General features: G+C 41.5%; 1 protein-coding gene across 4 annotated transcripts in view; it reads right to left on the bottom strand.

Annotated features, from left to right (window-relative positions):
- PREX1 (phosphatidylinositol-3,4,5-trisphosphate dependent Rac exchange factor 1) overlaps positions 1-18,825 on the bottom strand; it is a 185,002-nt gene that overhangs the window by 108,541 nt on the left and 57,636 nt on the right. For all 4 annotated transcript variants that reach the window (XM_068912114.1, XM_068912111.1, XM_068912112.1 and 1 more), the window contains exon 2: positions 2,288-2,359. In XM_068912114.1, the coding sequence (XP_068768215.1) occupies positions 2,288-2,359 (72 nt within the window). The remainder of the gene's footprint in view (positions 1-2,287; positions 2,360-18,825) is intronic.

Below are 18,825 nucleotides of genomic sequence, written 5' to 3' on the forward strand. Positions count from 1 at the left end.
GCTGGGATAACTGTTAGTCACTGGAGTACTTAAAGAAATTGGGCCTGCACAGTTTCCAGTGGCCAAGATTTATAGAAATCTCCAGTGCTTAGTACCAGCTGCAGGAGAAAACTGCAAAAATAATACCAGGAATATTATCCCAAATTATCCTAAAAAGTAGTTTCTCCTTTTGCTTAGAGGGTGTGACTGCCAAAACGCCCTGGATCTTCCTCTAGACATTTCCACTGCATGAAGGAGGAGAGGAAGAGACAGACTATTCTTTACAAAAGTTGCCAAAATTTTTAAACACCCTCTGCTACCATCTTTGCCACTGCCAGCCACCTCACAGCTCCCTGGCAACTCCAGATAAATAATATTAGCGAGCAGGGTTATCAGAAGTCCTAGCACAACCTCACTTGTTCTGCCTCTACCAGCAAGATTCCGCAAAGGGAAAGAAAGGAAAAATACCTCTTGACTGCATGAAAGACAATGAAATTGGGGTGGGGGGAAGGAAGATAACATTGCCTCTGGACAAGAAAACTGCGCCTTTGTGATTCTGTATCAGCCAGCAATAGGGCAGGTCCTTTACTATGAAAAGGAAACTCTATTACTGAAAGCCGAGTATTGTAATAGCAAGAATTAATGAGGCCTTATAACGGCCCTGCAAAGCCTCCCTCCCCACTTCAAGAGTGACACAAAAAGAAAGTGCTACTTCCCCAGACCTTCAAATACAAATACATTTAATCAGTTGAGGAAATAAGGACTCCTCTGCATGGGCTTTGTGGGCAATGCATCTGATTACATGACAGTCATAATAAATACTCATTTTGATGATATATGAATAATGATAAAATTAATAACAACTTTCATCAACCAACATCCTTGGTTATTCATCAAATCGGCAAATGGTTGTGTAGGTTTATTTCTCACCCAGAACACAGTTTTTAGCACACTTCTCTGCACACAGGATCCGTTATCACTAACACTACACATTCAACATCGTAACACGTCTCAAGTAAGAGTGACACTTCCAGGCAGGACAAGCAAGGTTGTGTTGGCATTTCTGCCAGGGATCTAAATCCCTACTTTGCTCTGCCATGAATGGCAATCTCAGTTGTGCTCTGGTCTACTTCTCCCTCAGACATCCCTGTACTTACTTCAGACTGTAGATGGCAAGCTTCCTGCGAGCAGGGACTTCCAAGTTTAAAGACAGAGAGAGACTTAACTCCACAAAGCTGCCAAACCATTTACACATCTACTTGCTCCTGCTCCCTTCTGACGTCAGTCACTCAATACTACAGTATCGCTAGCCTGCAGAATGAGTAGCAATATAGGGCCTGGAGCCCTAGTACAATCTCTATACAGTCAGGTAATATGACTACGTAAAACGGAGGAACCAGTCTTGGGGAAACATGTCAGCTGTAGTGCTGGCTCATGTGACATAACCATTATTGCTGGGCCGTTCCCATTAATGTAAAGAGCAAAGTCTCTGCTGATTTAGGATGTATAGGATCAAACACAAGCCCAATACGTAAACCAGTAATGGCAAACAAACTGCACCTTATTGCACTGGCCATGAGGTTTCACATGCATATGTGCACAGAGGGTTTTTAAGCCAAATTACTATAAGCAAAGAGTCATTTGCAAAATGTTTTTGAAAATAAACAATAACAAGCAGTCCTGTGACCACATGCACTAAGGAAGCTAGTACCTCACAGATCTGTGTCATATGTCTCATATGTCTCTCCAGTGCAAAATTCCTTCAGGAACCTCCCGAGAATCTGCAAGGGTCTCCGATTCCTTATTTTTCCCATAGAAAGCCAAATTCCTTCCCACTACAACCTAAAGGAATTCTCCTGCCTCCTTCTCATACTCCCACCTATGAACTTTTGGTTTGTAAGAGACAGCAGATGCAAATTGGCTAACTGGATGCTGCCAAGCAAAGCTGATAAGGGCTTTCCGTTCCATGCCTTTCCCTCAGTAAAGACACTGAAAAGTCTCTCTGTCCTCTACTCACCATCATTTTTCACAAATCTTGCCAAAATTTAGTATCTCTGACAACACTACACTCTTAACAAATTTTGCTAAAATCAGTCAGTGGGATGAAAAATTGCTGGAAGATGACAGGTATACAAATGGGCAAAAAGGCTGATAAACAAACTGATGACATGAGCTTCTTCATTAGGGAACCAGTTTAATAATAAGCATCAGCATGACCTGAGGATATCTGATTTCTACATCCCTGAATCTAGCCTTTCATTACATATGCTTTTGCCTGCCAAGAAAATGAAGATGATGGAAGAAATACCTTAACATTCTCCTCTGTGATGTACTTCTCAGCTTTGTCCACAGCATTCTGGCGTATTCGGTGAAGAAAGGCCTGCAGGGAGAAAAAAGATTATGTTCAAATGGCTTGATACAGTTTGATTTCACTCCTTTATATCCTCAGGCTTCCCATCAACACCCAATCACAGAGTGGCTGATTACCTTTAAGACTGAAAGAATCTAAACATGCACCAGATCACCGCCACAGTTCCTAGACTCAGGGCTGCATTCAGGGTAACACAAAAGACATTGTTAGGTTTTGCCTGGCGATAAATGTCTTCCCTTAGGAGCTCTGCTGAACTTTTTTAGACTTAATTATCTGTTACTACCAGTAGACCACAGAGAGGGATCTGTTTGTTTATTCCCTTGAAGGTTTCCCCTCTCTCTAAGATGCAGCTGTTTTGACTTTGGGAGGCAGAGTGCCTGACGCACATCAAGATGTATGTCAGCAAAAAAGACTGCAAAGAACAACAAAAGGACATTCATGCTGCCGGAGCAGAGGCTTGTCAGGGCTATGGACAAGTTCAGCAGACTCAATACTTGGGGAAGAGAAATGGAAATCTCTAGACAACGCCTGGGACACAACATCCTGTTTGACGTGTTTCATTTGTTTAAAAGCTCAGGCAAAACAATGCTGGAACTTTTCACCCAGGCCAGGTTTCGCCTTCCCTTAGTTCTGTACAACTTTGGCTTTAAATGACAAATCAATAAAAAGCTCCAGGCCACATACAAATGGACAGTGATTCCAATACCTCCTTTAAAGCATGATTCTGGCTACTGAAAGCAAGGGACAGTCTGCATTCACACCGAATAGACCCACAATGGATTTGATCCAGTGTGAAGGCTTTAGCAAAGCACACCCTGTGGGACTGCTACCTCAAATCTCCACTGCTTTAGCACCACCGGCTAAAAGGCTCTTCTGAAGCAAGAGCAGGGAATTTTACCCTCCGTAGGCATCAGCAAAGAGAGATGCAGGTACCTGCCGGTGAGGTTGAAGGGAGACCAGTGAGGACAGAATCTGCTGTGATAAATTCCATGGCCCACGCAGGGAAGGGGAGCGGGTTTTCCTCTCTGTCCTTGTTAGTGGTTTCTAACTTGCCTCCCACACAGAGGGTCAAGCCCTAGAGAGTACTGTGAACAAGGAAGAAAGGAACTTTTCTCATCCACCTGAGACAGAGAGGGGAAGTGGGTTATTTCTTTATATTTATGGCACAAAGCAGCTTTGTTACAGCCTAATAATAAAAAAGCAGCTTTGTTACAGCCTAATAATAAAAGGCTTTTAAAAGTTGAAGCATTCTGCAGCAACCGTCCATGTGAGCTGATGCACACTCAGCTTTTTTTTTTTTTTTTTCCCCCTTCTGTCTGTTGGGATGGGCAGCAGCTTGCAGTAGGGTAGGAAGCAATGCCACTGAACCAAACCTGGAGCTTATAGATTTCCGCTGCCTCTGATACTTCAGCTGGAGGTCAGTGAACATGTCCCTCGGTCTGACTTGCAGCACTGAAAGGGGCATATCTCTCTTTCTGTCCAGCCATGGCTCTCTGTCACGCATCAGCCATTCAGATTTTACAGGCCAGGCACCACTAAAAGAGTGCTGGATTAATGAGGCCCACCGACCCTTCATTTGTTCTGGCCTCAGGATTCTCAACCTGCATTTTGTGAACAAATTTCGAGGACTATAACCATGTCACTGCTCTTGTACTGCTAAATAGGAAGGGGACCCTGGCTCGAATCCAGCTAGATACAGAGAGCCTAGAGCAGGTGGTGTGAACTGAGAAGTCTGAAAAACAGACTACTCCTTTAAAGGCACGGGATGTGTTTGCCAGTGGTGGAAGAGCCATTTTACATAGAAGCTGCCAGTCCACCTTGCAGGTAATCCGGCCAAGAACTGCTGCAATGTTAATGTACCGCCCAGCACCTTGGCAACAGTCAAGGAACTGTCTGACACGAAGTGTTCAGCATGATGATTAACGGCAGCAGGATTGACAGGAATAGTTGTTGCCCTCCCACTTCAGCATTGGGTGTGATATCTGAGCATTAATAATCAGGCATTTGATTTATAGGAGGTAGCACATCATATTAAAGTCACTCATTCTAAAACGATAAGCCAGGCAGAGACTTTTCCTTGCTTTAATCACATCTCTGTTTGGAGAACAACAAATCCAATTGGAATGATTAATTAATCCATGCAATTAGCAGCTCCACTGGTGACTAGTATTTACCTGCATATTAGTCCCGGTATGTTGGGTCTAATAATAGAAAACTGGTAAATAGAAATGCAAATCACATTAGCTGTTACAGGCTAGTCAATAAAAAAGCAGAGCCTGTGTTAATTTAAAAAACAGCTTTTCTGTGATGCTTGTCTGAGAAGATCATTTAACATGTGCATGAAAAAGGGAGAAAAGGAGGGAGAAAAATCAAACAGAAAAACTGAGAGAGGCAGAGACACAAGGAGAGGATAAGAAGGATGAAAGACACAAGTGGAAACAAGAGAGTCAACTGTGTAAATAGTTTGTCAAGCCTCTCACACTCTCTGATTTGCCTTAATGTGCATGAACAACAGTCTCTCCAGTAATAGTAAAACAAGACAGTGACGAGAGATTTTGGTCCTAGAAATTTAGTAGTCAGCTTTCAAAAGATCTAAAATTACTGGACGCAGAACTGTTCGTTATGAGTTTTCAATACCTTCTCCTCTGCAAACAGAATCTTTGGCGACACAGTCATTCAGATTAAAAAGCCATTAAACAGCAGCTCGGAGAGCTAATGTTGCATGCCTTGTTCACATGACAACACCACTTTCCTTCCAACCTTCTCCTAGCTTGGAAAAAGCAGCCCTTTTTCCACAGGTGTTGTTCACAGATTTAGGTCAGCGTTTCCCAAACTTCTCAAGCACAAATTTTTGCGCTACCAGTTTTATCAGGCTCCAAGCTCATCTGCACCAACATCATCTCTCTGCTCACCTGACAGCACAGTTTTAAACACCGATAACACAAGCAGCGTCCAGCTCTCCTTGGGAAGCATAGCTGCAGGCAGAACAAGTAGACCAATTGATGTATCCGGAAAAATCAGACAAGTATTTGGGCCTCAGCATGAGAATGATGATGAAAGTAGAGCGAGAGAAGCATTTTTGAAAATCTGTCATGTCCACATCTCATTTATATTCTATAGCGCCTTCTTATTAAACAGGATGCAATTGAAGGGGTGGGACTTTTCTGACTTTCTAAAAGTTTCAGAAGTAAACGCTGCTGTCTGCTCTCTCTGGCTCCTCCAACCTCTTCACACGCTATACAGCTCATGTATGAATTCAAGGGGGTCCAGTCCCTGATGTTTCCCATAAGTAACTTTCAGGACCATCTTCATCAGTATAACTCTCTTCACCTGCAACACCCCTGGCCTCTGCAAAAACGGGCTTACTATCCTCAAGGGCAAGATGGGGAAGCGCACAGGTCAGCTTTCTCGGCACCTGCTGCCGCCAGACTGTGAAAATCATTTCTAGGATACAGCAGGATGATTGTGAGCATTTCTCCTCTGCAGTCAAAAGCAGAACTCTCTTGTGTGACCTGCTGTGAGTTTCCCACACTTGTAAACTATCAGACATTCAGGGAAGGACAACAGCTTATGATATGGAGTATACTAAAGCAACAATCACACATTAGATGGGAAAGCCCCTCTGTTAAAGAGCTAGAAAAGAGATGAACAGGCAACAAAAGTAGATTCTGCTCCCTCCTATCTCCTTGTTGCACATTTGTCAGGACTGCAATAAGGTTAAAAAGTTCACAAAAATCTGACAGATAAAAAGATGGCAGATAAAAATTGACATCTTCCCTTCTCATGCCAACACATGTTGCATTTGCTCTCTTGTCAATCTTCGTGTTTCCCTGTGCTCACACAGGGCCCGACCCAGGTCTCTGAGCAACCCAAGCTGAACAAGGGACTACTGAAGAGTAGTCCAGAAGAGGGGAGAAGGACTGGTAGACCTCACAGGTCCCGAGCAAAAACAGGTCACAGCACTGGGACAACACAATGTATGGAAAGAGATGGAAAACCAGACTGATAGATTTTCCTGCTCCCGACAAAGGCCTGTAAAGGTCTCATCTTCTATACGTGCGTGCTAATCATTAGGAAAACAGCCCAGAGAGGATTTGTTCTTGTTTAAAATTCTGCTGCTGCGTCAACATAATATTTATTTGTGCGCTGTGACTTGTTGCCCTAGAGGTCTGCTGCTTCCAAACTCAGCAGGCCATGTCTGATGTTCCTCATGTCATGCATAAACACAGTTTATGGTTTGTCTTACGGTACACATGCCTTGCAGGATTCAAGCAAACCCATAACAAATTGGAGTGAGTGGAGTGAAATGCTTCCTTTCTGCACTATGTTATACTGGCTAAGTTTATAGTGCCTGGAAAAATAGCCATCTCCCTCCAACAAAGACAGCTGCAGACAAATCTAGAAAGCAGTTTAGGTACAAAAATTCCTATCACCTACTAAGTATTTTTAATGGCCACTTTTTTTCATGCAAGTGTTGTGTTCTTCAGTCCGCTATCCTAATAATCCAGTGTCACAATGAAACCTTGTTGCTTTGAATTATATACCCCCGAACCACAACTGCCTGAAAGGTTTCACTTAAGGACAGAATCTGCCAGTCAGACTTGTTCTTACATGATACAGACTGAACCAACTGGGATTTCGCTGAAATGCTTTTCAAATGGCCCTTGCTGAACTTTGACTTGCTGCTTTAAGTTTGTTAGGAAAAGTTAGTGTTTTTACCACCTTCTATCTAGCATAAGTTAAGTAACACATGGCAAATACTGCAGACAGGGCACTGATAGTTTTAACAACTGTGGAGGAAAATGTACCTTAGCATTCAGTTATGAGTCTTTTAACACCTGGGAAATATTTATTTTTCTCCATGGTAAGAGTGTAACTGAAGATCTAGAAACCCTTCCTATCCCGTATGGGTCCCTCTATGAGGAATGCATACTTTTTTCTTACTGGGATCCATAATAGGCAGGCACCCTAGGGGGTAAATATGGATCTTTCAAAAGAGACCAGAAAGACAGTCACAGCCTTCCCACTCCACTGTCACGTAAGCTGCTAGTGTGAAGTGTTAATTAAAAGAGCTGCATTATTTCTTAGCGTGTTAAATCTCCCTGGAGAACAGAAACTGTGTACCAGACGGCCTCTGATTTCCAGTGTCATTGTTTCACAGGCATATGAAAAAATGAAAGCAAGCAGCATCTTCTTACAGCTTTAAATACTAGATCCAGAAAACTGAGATCAGATCCTAAACTGTCCAGATCACCTTTCTGATCCTACTTCGTAGACTATCTCAACTTTCTCATGTCTACGTCCCTAGTATAATAACTAGAGTCCAGGGCTTAGTGGCTCTTTCTTTATCAGATATACTCAGGTCATTAAGACTCAGCTAAATGGTGAAGGTGGAGGAAGGGTCTATTAATAGGACAATGTAATAATTAATAACATGCACTGTTAGATAACTAGTGGAGGAGTTTCTGCAGAAATAAGACTGGATCTCTTTCAACAGCAGAGGCATATCAAATAGGTCAGGGCCTACTACTAATCAATGTATCTACAAAGGCAGCCAACTTTTTATGCCATTTCATCAGAGGAAGGAAAGCTCTCTCCCACCACAAACCACTAAGAAAGCTTGTTAAAATTGCATCCTGCAGTTAAAACTACTTCTGAAGCACAACATTCCCAGCAATATTTCCAGACAAGTAATTCTCATAAGCATGTTCAGAACTAAGTTAACACCTAGTGAACTAGCTCTGTTTGCATTGGAAAGGATCATAAAATATATAAGCAGATAGCATAAAACTTCATTGAGTAAGCTACCTTATCGTACTGCAATACACACAATTTATCAAGTCTAAGATCAATGTGAATGAGAAATACGAATGAATGAGCACTTGCAAATACAAGGCAGAGTAACAGTAAATAAAACGATGGAGCAGAGGCTCAGACAAAGAGACATACTCATGTCTCTTCTCAAAATACAAATCTGCCTGAGGCAGATACTTCCTCAAATGTTCAGAAATAGCACGAGATTTCTGATTAAACAGCAAGGCAGGCAAACTGTGTGTAACCCAAAGGGAAACGAAAGGGAGAACAGAAACAGACAAATGACTACCATATCCAAAGGAGCGATAGGCGAAAGCACAATCCTGTGAAATCCGTTTTCTAAACAGGTGACTGGGATTTCATACGGGCCTTGAGACATATATGACAGACTATTTTGTTAACCTTGTCCATAATCAGGAGTGGATCAAAATAACTCAAGAGACCTAGATGAGCCTAGTGTTTTAACTGTTAAAATGAAGAGATTGCTTTACACCCGTGCAAGTAATTGTTTCAGGCTCTTTGCAAGTGGAGACATATCAGTTTTGATTCAACAAGCAAAAGAGAGCGTGCTTATGGCAAAAAATGAAGAGGTGAGGTAACTAATGCATTTCTTCCCTCAACTTAATCACTAGCATCTTCATGATGCAACTACAGCATAGGGGCTATGTCTTAGTCTGGCTCTGACAATCCAGAGTAAAGCTCGTCATAAAGGTGTGAACAAGAATCTAAAAGTATAATTTCATCTTCTTTTTCTCATCACTCTAAATAAATGTTGCCAGTAAATGTGAATATCAGATATGCTCTGTTGCAGGGCCAGCTTTACACCAAAAAACTCAATTGTCTTCAGCAAAGCTGCTTTAAAGTCCTGTGGGAACATGGCTCTGCTGAAATATTTGGATGCTTTGAAATGAACATTTGCTGAAGTTTGAGTTTTAGGAGCAGGTGTATCCTCGTTCACGCTACTCAATTGTTAGCTGTGAACTTCACCACCAGGATCGTGTTCTTTTGCTTTCTATCAGATATGCAACTTATAACCTAAAGCTCTATACAAATGACAGGAAACATGCATATCCTGCATCCTACATGTGAACTGTAGTTCTCACCTGCACTGAAGTCTGAAAGACAATACAATAAATAATCTCAAAATAACATAACAATGACTCCACTGGTCTATTCACACACAAAAAAAGTCCCATCACAACATTTTTTTTATTCATAACAACTAAGTGTGCATTTCTTTGAAAAAAACAAATCGTTTGGCATTTCCTTTTATTTATATTGTACTTACCTGAATGCATTTCATTGAATGCTAGCATGCTTTGGGTTACTAAACAATTGGGAACCAATAGTCATTTCAATCAGAAGTGGACCTGCTTCAACCCTGTTGTTCCAAGAGCGTCCTGCAGAACTGAGCACTAGGAACAAGAAGCTACTGAGGTCCATCCTGCAGGAAGCTGGATTCTAGCTACAGATGAAGTCATTCTTGCATAAATTCAGATAATTAGTTGTTAAACCTCTCTTACCTTCCTGCACAAAAGCCAGCATACACATGCAGAATACTGGGTCTGGTTCAGGTTTTCAGTGGTACAATTTGAGTTAGATTTGTGTAAATCATACACAATCATACCACTAGTAATACACATGCAAAACAGTACAAGACTGAAGTGACTCTGCTACTTACAGAGAGTATATTACTATACCTTATACTATAAACTGGCCATCCAATATTTGCTCATTGCTCAACTACTGGCTGCTATATTAAGATTTGTATACAAACGCATTTTAAACTATCAGTTTCTGGTGAAGGAAGAAAAGACCTCAAGTATCAGATGAGTGTATTATAGCGAAATTCTTACACAGAGTATTTTACGTATGAAGACCATTTTTCTTTAGATCCTTTTCAAACAATAAAGAGCCACAGCTGGGAGGAAGAGCAACTCTACAAAAAAGGAGCTCAGATCTACAGCCAAATTAATTCATCAGCAAACAGCTGAGCAGGGACTTGCCTGGTAGGCAGAGGTGTTTAGTAAGAGAAAATAGCATCAGAAATATCTTTTATTGCCCTAATTTCAGGCTTCCTGTGTAAGAAATTGGCCTTAAAGTCACAAAGCTTATTGGCATATATATTTTTTTGATCTATCCCCTGAAGAGGAACTAAACTATTAACTAACCAAAATAATTAAAAAAAAAAAAACAGAATGAGAGTCATGTATAGGAATATCAAACCCATTCTCTGCAACAGTTCAGGCAGGCAGAGGTGTGGGCTTGCACCACTGCCTGTTGCTGAGCAGAATGACAAATTAACTCTACTGTACAGTTTTCAGAATGACACTTCTTTTCCAAAGGTTAAAACCCTTGCATAGTCTTGGGCTGCATTAGACATGAAATGAGGTGAACTAATCATAATGATCACTTATCCTCTGTGATAGGCATTTCGCTACCTTTTGAAAGCAAGTATGAAGATCTCTGTATCTTCAGAGCTCTTATTCCCATACCCCAGGGACACTGGCTTTCTTGCTCATATGCCCAAACGCCTTCCAGCACACACACTTCTTTCTTTTAAGAAGATTTTTTCATTCCAGTGTTCTCATTCTTTAGAATAATGATCACGTCACGCAAACAGAGCATGGATGTTACAGCATGAATCATCTCCTCCTACAAAAGACTGCACAAACACTTTCAAAAAGGTGAAACTGCAAAGACCCCACCAGAAAACAAATGCAGCTTCAGTTGCAAAAATCCAGATATAACACAGGGGAGAGACTTTTTTTTTTTTTTTTTTTTTTAAATCAGAAGCATACTTTCAAGAGATCTTTTTTAAAATCTATAGTCACACAAGCAATAAATACACCTATACATATTACAAAACCTCCACTAATACTGACAACTTAATAAACATGAATTAAGCACAGATCCTGGCAATTTGAAACCTCTTCCTCCCCGCTTCTTAGTCTGACATATGGTGACTCCTGATAAAGACCAAATGAAATATGGGGAAGCATTCAGAAACTCAGCTGTTTAAAATCATGGAAGGGTGTGAATAAAGTGCTTGAATAAGCAAACTGGATTCTTTCTTCATATATGAGACGAGAGAAATGGCCACTGCTTATGTAAATTACATGACTGAGATATCCCCCAAAATCAAACTGTTTTGTCCTTAACTAATCCTGCACTTTAAGGCTCACACAAGTGTTAACCATGAATGGCTGATGTACCTTACATCCGCCTTGCCATTGAGCGTTATACTGCACATAACATCCAAGTTAATGAACAACAGTTACAAAACACTGGCGTTGCATCCCACTGGTGCTCTAGGGAGTCAGACGCAGCAGCTTTTCACTTTCAACTCTCCTGACGGGGGTCCACCACAGGACGGTTTGTGTCAACAAGCCTCTGTGTCTAGGATTCATCTCAGCTATTTGCACCTACCTAGAAGCTAATGGTCAGCCTGAGCTAGTGATGCAGGCTCCCTCCACAACAGAGAGACAACTTCAGAGGATGAATCATTGAACTCTAGGAAAGATGTCTAAGAAGGAAGGCTGAATTACCCTCTAAAAATGCCTCTTTTGATGGAAAGAGAGAACCTGCATGACAAGTTTAAATTAGACACCTGGCTTTCAGATGGACAAAGTTACATGAAATGACTTCCAGCACTGCACTCTACTGCTGCCCACCCTCCTTGCCTGTACCGATCTCACAGCATCTGCAAATACAAAATTGCAAGGCCAAGTGTGGAACTGAATCATTTCTAAAAGTGAACCAGTGACCGCGTCTCTCAGCATGAATGTGTAGGAGCATGGAGACACTGCAAGTTGATACCTGCAAAATTAATGTGCACAGACACTCTCAGCATGGTAGTAATCTGGGACTCATCACAAGTGAACTGATCTAGTAGTGCTTCCCAGAGAAAATAATTTACAAAGGAAGCTCCAAAGGGATCCCAGACTGTATCTATATTTCCAGCGTACTGATGTTTACACTCGAATTCTTCATCAACAAAAAAAGGTCAGATCAAATTCATTCATGCATTGATGATGAAGGAAGGTGAAACCAAAGGGAAGTGAGAGTGAAATATGTTGCTGTGTTTCTCACTCCAAAGAGAGATCCCTTTCTTCAGGAGGGTTTGTTTTCATTTGAATTACAAAACCCTTTTTGTGAAGTGAAAGAGAGGCTGGTGCTGCAAAGGGGCCCATTGTCTCTTTTGTACCATTGCACTGACCTCTGCTACCCCCTCCTCCCTTCTGGTCACTAATATTTGCATCCTCAGGCAACTGAGAGTCTGAAGCTCCCAATTCCTTTCAGGGCCCAACAAAAGCTACCTTTTCCATTTTAAAAATCCCTCAGGACTCGTTTCCTCATATCTCCTGTATCTTGTCTCTCTTGACTCTTCATGCTGTCCCTCTTCTCCAACACTACGTCTAAATCACTTCAGATAATATCACTACTATAGATATTAAAAAAAAAAAAAAAAAAACTACTTCTCCTTTGCAGTTCCACAACATGAGCAAGCCCTTCCGTGAGCATCTATCCCTGTACTACTTTGGTCTAGTCTTAACATTATCAAAATCATACTTGTTTGGATTTTCAAAGGAGCCTAAGAAAAATAGGTGCCTAATTCACTTAAGCCCTTGGAAAATTCTCCCTTTTCTTGGTCTCTTCATGTCTTTCTCCCTGCTCTACAATCATTAGTTGACTTTCAGCTTCTTACTGCATCGTGGAACTCTGCAAAATGATTTTTTTTTTTTTGAATAGTGTGCTTAATTTTGTTCCTCTTTTATGTAGAGGACCATATCCCAACAGGCTTAGTGGCTGCTCAGCCTTCATGCTGATTTTAACAGACATTTGCTTCAGCAGTAAGGGCCCAGTAAATGCTACATAAAGCCTAAGGATTTGACCCATATTATTTACTGTTCACCATAACTGAAATAAGCCTGCAGACTGCAACCAGTTCTAGACCCCTGATGCTTCCAGCTACAAAGATCCTATCAGTATAAAGGAATATTTAATCAGGTTTCAGGCTCTACACAGGTACTGCATTTTCAAGAGGGAGGTAAAAGCATCACAGTGACTACAAACATCAAATGGTCCCAAACAAAGATACTAAAGTCCAGATGTCAAATGGAATTAGTATCAAAACCCGGAATTTCTTCTGTTAATGTTTCAGGCTTCTGACCTACGATAAGGAGCTGAGACATCAGAAAGATACTCTTTGTCTTTTCTACTCTTTCTCTTTCCAGTGACCAGTTCTTACCTCAGTAGGTAAAGGTCACAGAGAATAGATAAAAGCTAATAAAAATGTTGAGTCTTTTCTATCATACTCAGTTTGTGTATGTGTGTCACAAGTCGATCGCTTCAGAGCCAAGCCAAAGTTAATAATTTTACTTCAAGTGGAAGGTCAGGCAAACAGAATTGCTGAAATCTGCAGAGGTGTAAATCCGTGCAGCCTCACTGACTTGCACGTGAATAGGCTAATCTGACAACCCGGCCCTTAGTCTTCCAACTCAGTCTGTGTGACGATATTGAACAATATAAATTTGTAAGCTTAGATTGAATCTCTGAGCTAACTGAAACAGATCAGTTCAGCTTACTGCCATCTGCTCTAAATTACGTCGTCAATCTACCCCTGCGCCCAAGTATCATGATCTCAGGTGACCCACAAACTTGATCTACATTTCAAACATGTAACGAAATCCCAGGTTCCTATTTCATTAGCAACGTCTTGTCTGTATCCAGTTCATAGGTACTTAAAGAGTCTCAGAAGTCAGTTCAGCATCAGACCTTGGATCTAAATATTGAGATTGCTTCTATGAGTCTATGCTATTTTCTTAAGGAGATGTCTATCTGAACTTGATTCCTGTATATGTAAGGTGCTAATAGGCTGAAATGACAGTCTTCCATATGCTGTGATTTACTGACCCAAAAGGCTGGGTTTGTATCAGATTTTGTGGCAGGTCAAACTACTCAATGCATATATAACATATAGCTAATTGTGCATCTCCTTTACATGTGCAAACACTGCAGTTTTCTCAATGGTACATTTCCATCATAGTACAGAAAAATTAGGCCACCAGTTCTCTAACATGATTTTTAAGTTTAGAAGAACCCAAATTTACAGGTTGACTGAATAGAATTGTACCTTCTTAGTTGCTAAAATTCAGAGCTACAAAAGAATCAGACAAGATTTCAAAATTAGACATTTCACCTTAAAGAGGTCCTCAGAAGTATTTCACTAGGACCTGTTTATGCACTCAAGGTTTCCTTTTAATCAGTCATAAGCTGATTAAAGCTGAAGACTAATTTACTTAGCTGATTAATATACTTAGCTCAAGTGAAATGTGAAGCACTGAAATCTGTAGGCGCCTTATCTGCAAAACCAGTATTGGAATTGGCAGCAACTGCCACAAATCCTGCTGAAACTGTCCTGACACTCAGTGGGTGCACTGGCCACGAGATTTCAGGCAGCAAGTAGTAACGACTGCATTCGACAGCCTCCACGCAGATATACTAGACACAGATGCAGGAATGGGTCGAGGGACTTAAGTTTCAAAGTTATGATTTCTAGTTCAGGAGCATCTGCCTGTGCTACAACTGCAGCCCCTGCAGTGAGCTCCCCTCAGGCTCCTTACAAGTTGCAGAGGGTCTGTATCAGTCCTGACAAGGGCTGTAAACTCCTGTGGCACTTCTACTCCTTCATAACTAGCAACTGACGCTTCGGTGCTGAACGCAACCGTTAGCATTCCTGGCCGTTGGTGCTTGACATTTCCTGCTGGGCAAAATCTGCTTAAGCGCCTGTGGGCTGACAATGGGGAGCGCAGCTTTCCGTGGGAGCAGCACAGACTCCACTAAAGGCTGTGACGTTCGGGGATTCTCACCACCGGAGCCCAGGAAGGGTGGCTGTTTCTCTGTAGCCTGTGAAAGGTTTCCAAGAACTTCTAATGCATGGAAAAATATGTGATTTAGTAAAAAGGCTGAAGTAGGAGCAGAATCCCAGAAGGCATTTAGGCACTTGGGGCGGGGAGGAGAAGGGAGATGGAGGCAACTGGGTCTGCCCCAAGCCTTTTCTGTTATAGGCAGGATGGGCTGATGTTCAGGGAATCCAGGAGGGGGGAAAAAAAAAAAAAAAAAAAATCAGACAAGACAGCTCTCTCCCCCTCTCACCAGAGTACCCCAGGTAATGTGTTTCATGCAGCTTGGCCACTTTCAAGAAGTGAGTTGCCCCAGAAGTGTTCCCTGCTAGGAACTCGCCCATCTCATAAAAACAGGAGTTAGGGTAGGTCTATGTGTGAGCTAAAGGATAAACCTTCCACACGTAAATGGAAATGAAAATGAACCTCAAGAAACACACTGATCTGAATTTTCATCTTCCCCAAGCAAAGGCCACAAGACAACGTGACACAGCACTCCCCTGAAATCACTGAAAGCAAAGTTCAGACTCCAGTTTATTGTCTTTATACACACTGCTCGTTACGCCACGCTATATGTCATTTGGAAAGAGAACGTACCTATTTACAGGGATACCTTCTTCCATATTTTGACTACACAGTAAATATTCATCTGCATTATAATATCATAATTCACTAGAGAATTACAGTTCACTAGAGAACTGTAAGAAAGAGTGAAAGGGTTAACAACATAATTTTGGAGAGCGATTCCCGCCAAGTCAAACAGTAGACAGAAAATTATTAATATTCAGTGAAATGTTTCTAGGGTGTTTTTTAGTATTTATTTTGCAAACTGCTGGTCCCTGTGGCATGCTTCCCATCCCAGTACACAGTTGCTCTTATTTCCACAGCAATGACTACTGCTAACTTTAGAGCATATTTGTGCTGCAACATAGATCCTGAAATTAGTTTATTTTAAGCTGGCTTTGGTACCGCAAGCAGTCTACCAAGCTTCTCCGTAGGACAAATTAGCCCAAACTGAGCTCCAGATTGCTGAAGGCAGACTGTTTCTGATACTCAGGCTATCTTGTTTAAGGTTAGCTCAAGTGTTGTCATGCTTCACTCTAGATTGCAACACTGAAATGCCCTAAGTCATTACATGGTGCATCCTACCACTTCTCTTTCTTCATCTCTTCAAATCTGCAGTTTTATTTTTTGTCTTTATCACCCTTTCCTAGTTGATCCTTCTTGTCCCAACATAGGACCGTTAAGTGCTTTTCCATCAAAGAAGCTAAGCCGTATATTACTATATATAAAACTCAAGCCACTGACAAATATAAAGCCTGCAAAGCTCAAGAACAGGTACATATACTTGAAAGCTTCACAGATACTGACTTTAGTAAAGCTTTATTTCATGCAGGAAGTAGTCTTATCCTCTTTGTGGTTTGGGGGAAAGGAGCAGAGAACGTTACAACTTATCCAAGGCAACCTATGGAGTCAGTGTGTGACAGAAGCTTGCGATTCCCTGGTCTCTGGTCAGATCACCAACCTCTCTCCAAGCAAGTATAAGGAAAAAGCTTGCAAAAACGACCTAGCACTTGGTGCGCCTGTTCTCTCCGAGGAGTCAGGCTTTCTCATTCAACTTTGGATTCCAAAAAACCCAGGGAGCTTTGGCATTTGCTTCAGCTGTGCCATGATTTCACCTCAAGAGAAGTATTTCCATTTCAGGGCAACGTAGACAGGAAATGCTTCAACATTTGACTAAATCTAACTAGGCGAAAAAGCTGTTCATTTAAAGCTTCTTTTGCAAGAAACACAATGCATTTATACTTCCTACCGCGGAAGAGAAAGGAACACAACTTCAGAGCTGCCACTTTGCATGCGCTTTACCCCAGCACTCAGCCTGACACACAACCTTTGGTTATGCTCGTGCATAGAGAAAGCCAGGCTGCACACACAGCTGCACCTTGCAAAATCTGCCCTGATGTATTTGTAATTATTTACACACAAAAAAGAGGAAAATAAGAAAGAGTGTCTTTCACATTTTAGTTTAAAAGAGGAATTAGAAAAACTAACCTCACCAGCACATTTTTCGTCACTAGCCCTGAGCAGGAACAAACAGTTCAGCTGATGAAAAGCTGCTTGCTGAAAGTACAGTAGCTGATCTGAGCTAGTTTTCCAAACTGAGCCCAATCCAATGCCTGCACCGTTTTAAAGTGTGCACCATCTGAGTGCAGCTGTTCACGGTGATGGATACTGTTTTCCACCCATCTTTCTTATACTGGAATAAAGTAGTCAGCAAAGAGTGAACTGGACAAACAAGCAGGAGAAAATCCTCAATTAATTATGAAACATGATGCCAAATTTTTAACCAAACCAGAAATCTCCCTGGAGGCCGACAATGTAATTTATGGGATTTGGGTTTTTTTTTTTTTTTTTTCCCTCTCTCACAAATACCACTAAGCCCCTACACTCTATATGTAAGCACAAGCCCACCACAAGGTGGTCTAGAACTAACCTCTGTCCACAAAAGATTTCAGACACATCCTAAGAAGGCTTATTCATGTCCCATCCGGTTTTACAGACTTATAACATTTGGACTATTCGAAAAGCACTGTTTTGAAGTGCCTAATTTCTGCACTGTATCCAACACTTAACAGGAACCTGTCCCATTCCTTCTCAGACAAGTGGAAAATTATGTCATTTTGCCAGGTCAAAGAGCTAGACAAGAGTACAGTCTAAAAATATCTTCTGTCCTACTGCCCCAAGCCAGCCAAAGAGCTGGGTTTCATAGTTCCCCTAAACGTAAGGATTTTTTTTTTTTGGGACAGATTAAAGACAAGCTCCCTCTCATTGTGGCATTTCTTCTCTGAACGCATGTTCTTGCAGAACACAATCATATCACACACGGTCTTAAACCCCAGCTTCCTCTGAATCAGAGCAAAGAATTAGACCATTATATTTTAAACATAAAGGGGAAGTTGAGAGACAGAAAAGCTTGCTAGCATACCCTGAACTGAATGGCTCCAGCAGGCAGACTGCCCTCCCTGGCATTCCCATGGCCTCTGACTTGTTTTGAATGTTCACAAGGACCTATCAGTAGCCCTTTGGTATGTATGAGGATGTACAGGGCTCCATATTATGCATAGGCCATATTAAAAGGTCACCTTCACCAGAAGCTCTCTAGAACTGACAGATCAAATATTTTGTCCTGTGGGATGTTAGGTGGGGTTTATTGCAAATGGGACTAGCAGTGGTGATTCTCATTTATGTATAGTCCAGAGCAAAGCTAAAAATGTAGTTCTGGTATCCTTTTGCTCTTTCTTTATAGAGGTGCAAATAGATGGAAAAATGAAAAGAAGACACTAAAATTTTAATTTTGCTAAAAGCAGCTTTGTGATCAGAATAGTTTGCGCAAAGTATCTGGATGTTTTTAGATAAAAAACAGCTAAAGTTCGAGTTACCTTCATCTCCAGTCAACTGATTTACACTGCTGTGAGGTGTGAAGCAGGTCCTGCTTATTCAAGAAAAGATCTCCCCTCCCACACCTTTCCGAATGCAACCCAGCTCATGTTTCTGCAGCCTGCACTTTTTTGAATAAAGCCACACACAGGGTGCTCTCTTGTGTATAACTGCATTGCAAGAAGTATGATGAGCAGCTGCTTAGGGCCCAGTTACCGGGACAGTCCTCTGGAAATTAGAAAGCTGTTTTCAAAGCAGGCCACTTCGTATCTGCATGCTTGGAGCTAGGATTATTCACGGCTTTGGTCCCCCATCCAG

This window comes from Struthio camelus, chromosome 18, assembly GCF_040807025.1.
Source record: "Struthio camelus isolate bStrCam1 chromosome 18, bStrCam1.hap1, whole genome shotgun sequence".
NCBI classification, from domain to species: Eukaryota; Metazoa; Chordata; class Aves; order Struthioniformes; family Struthionidae; genus Struthio; species Struthio camelus.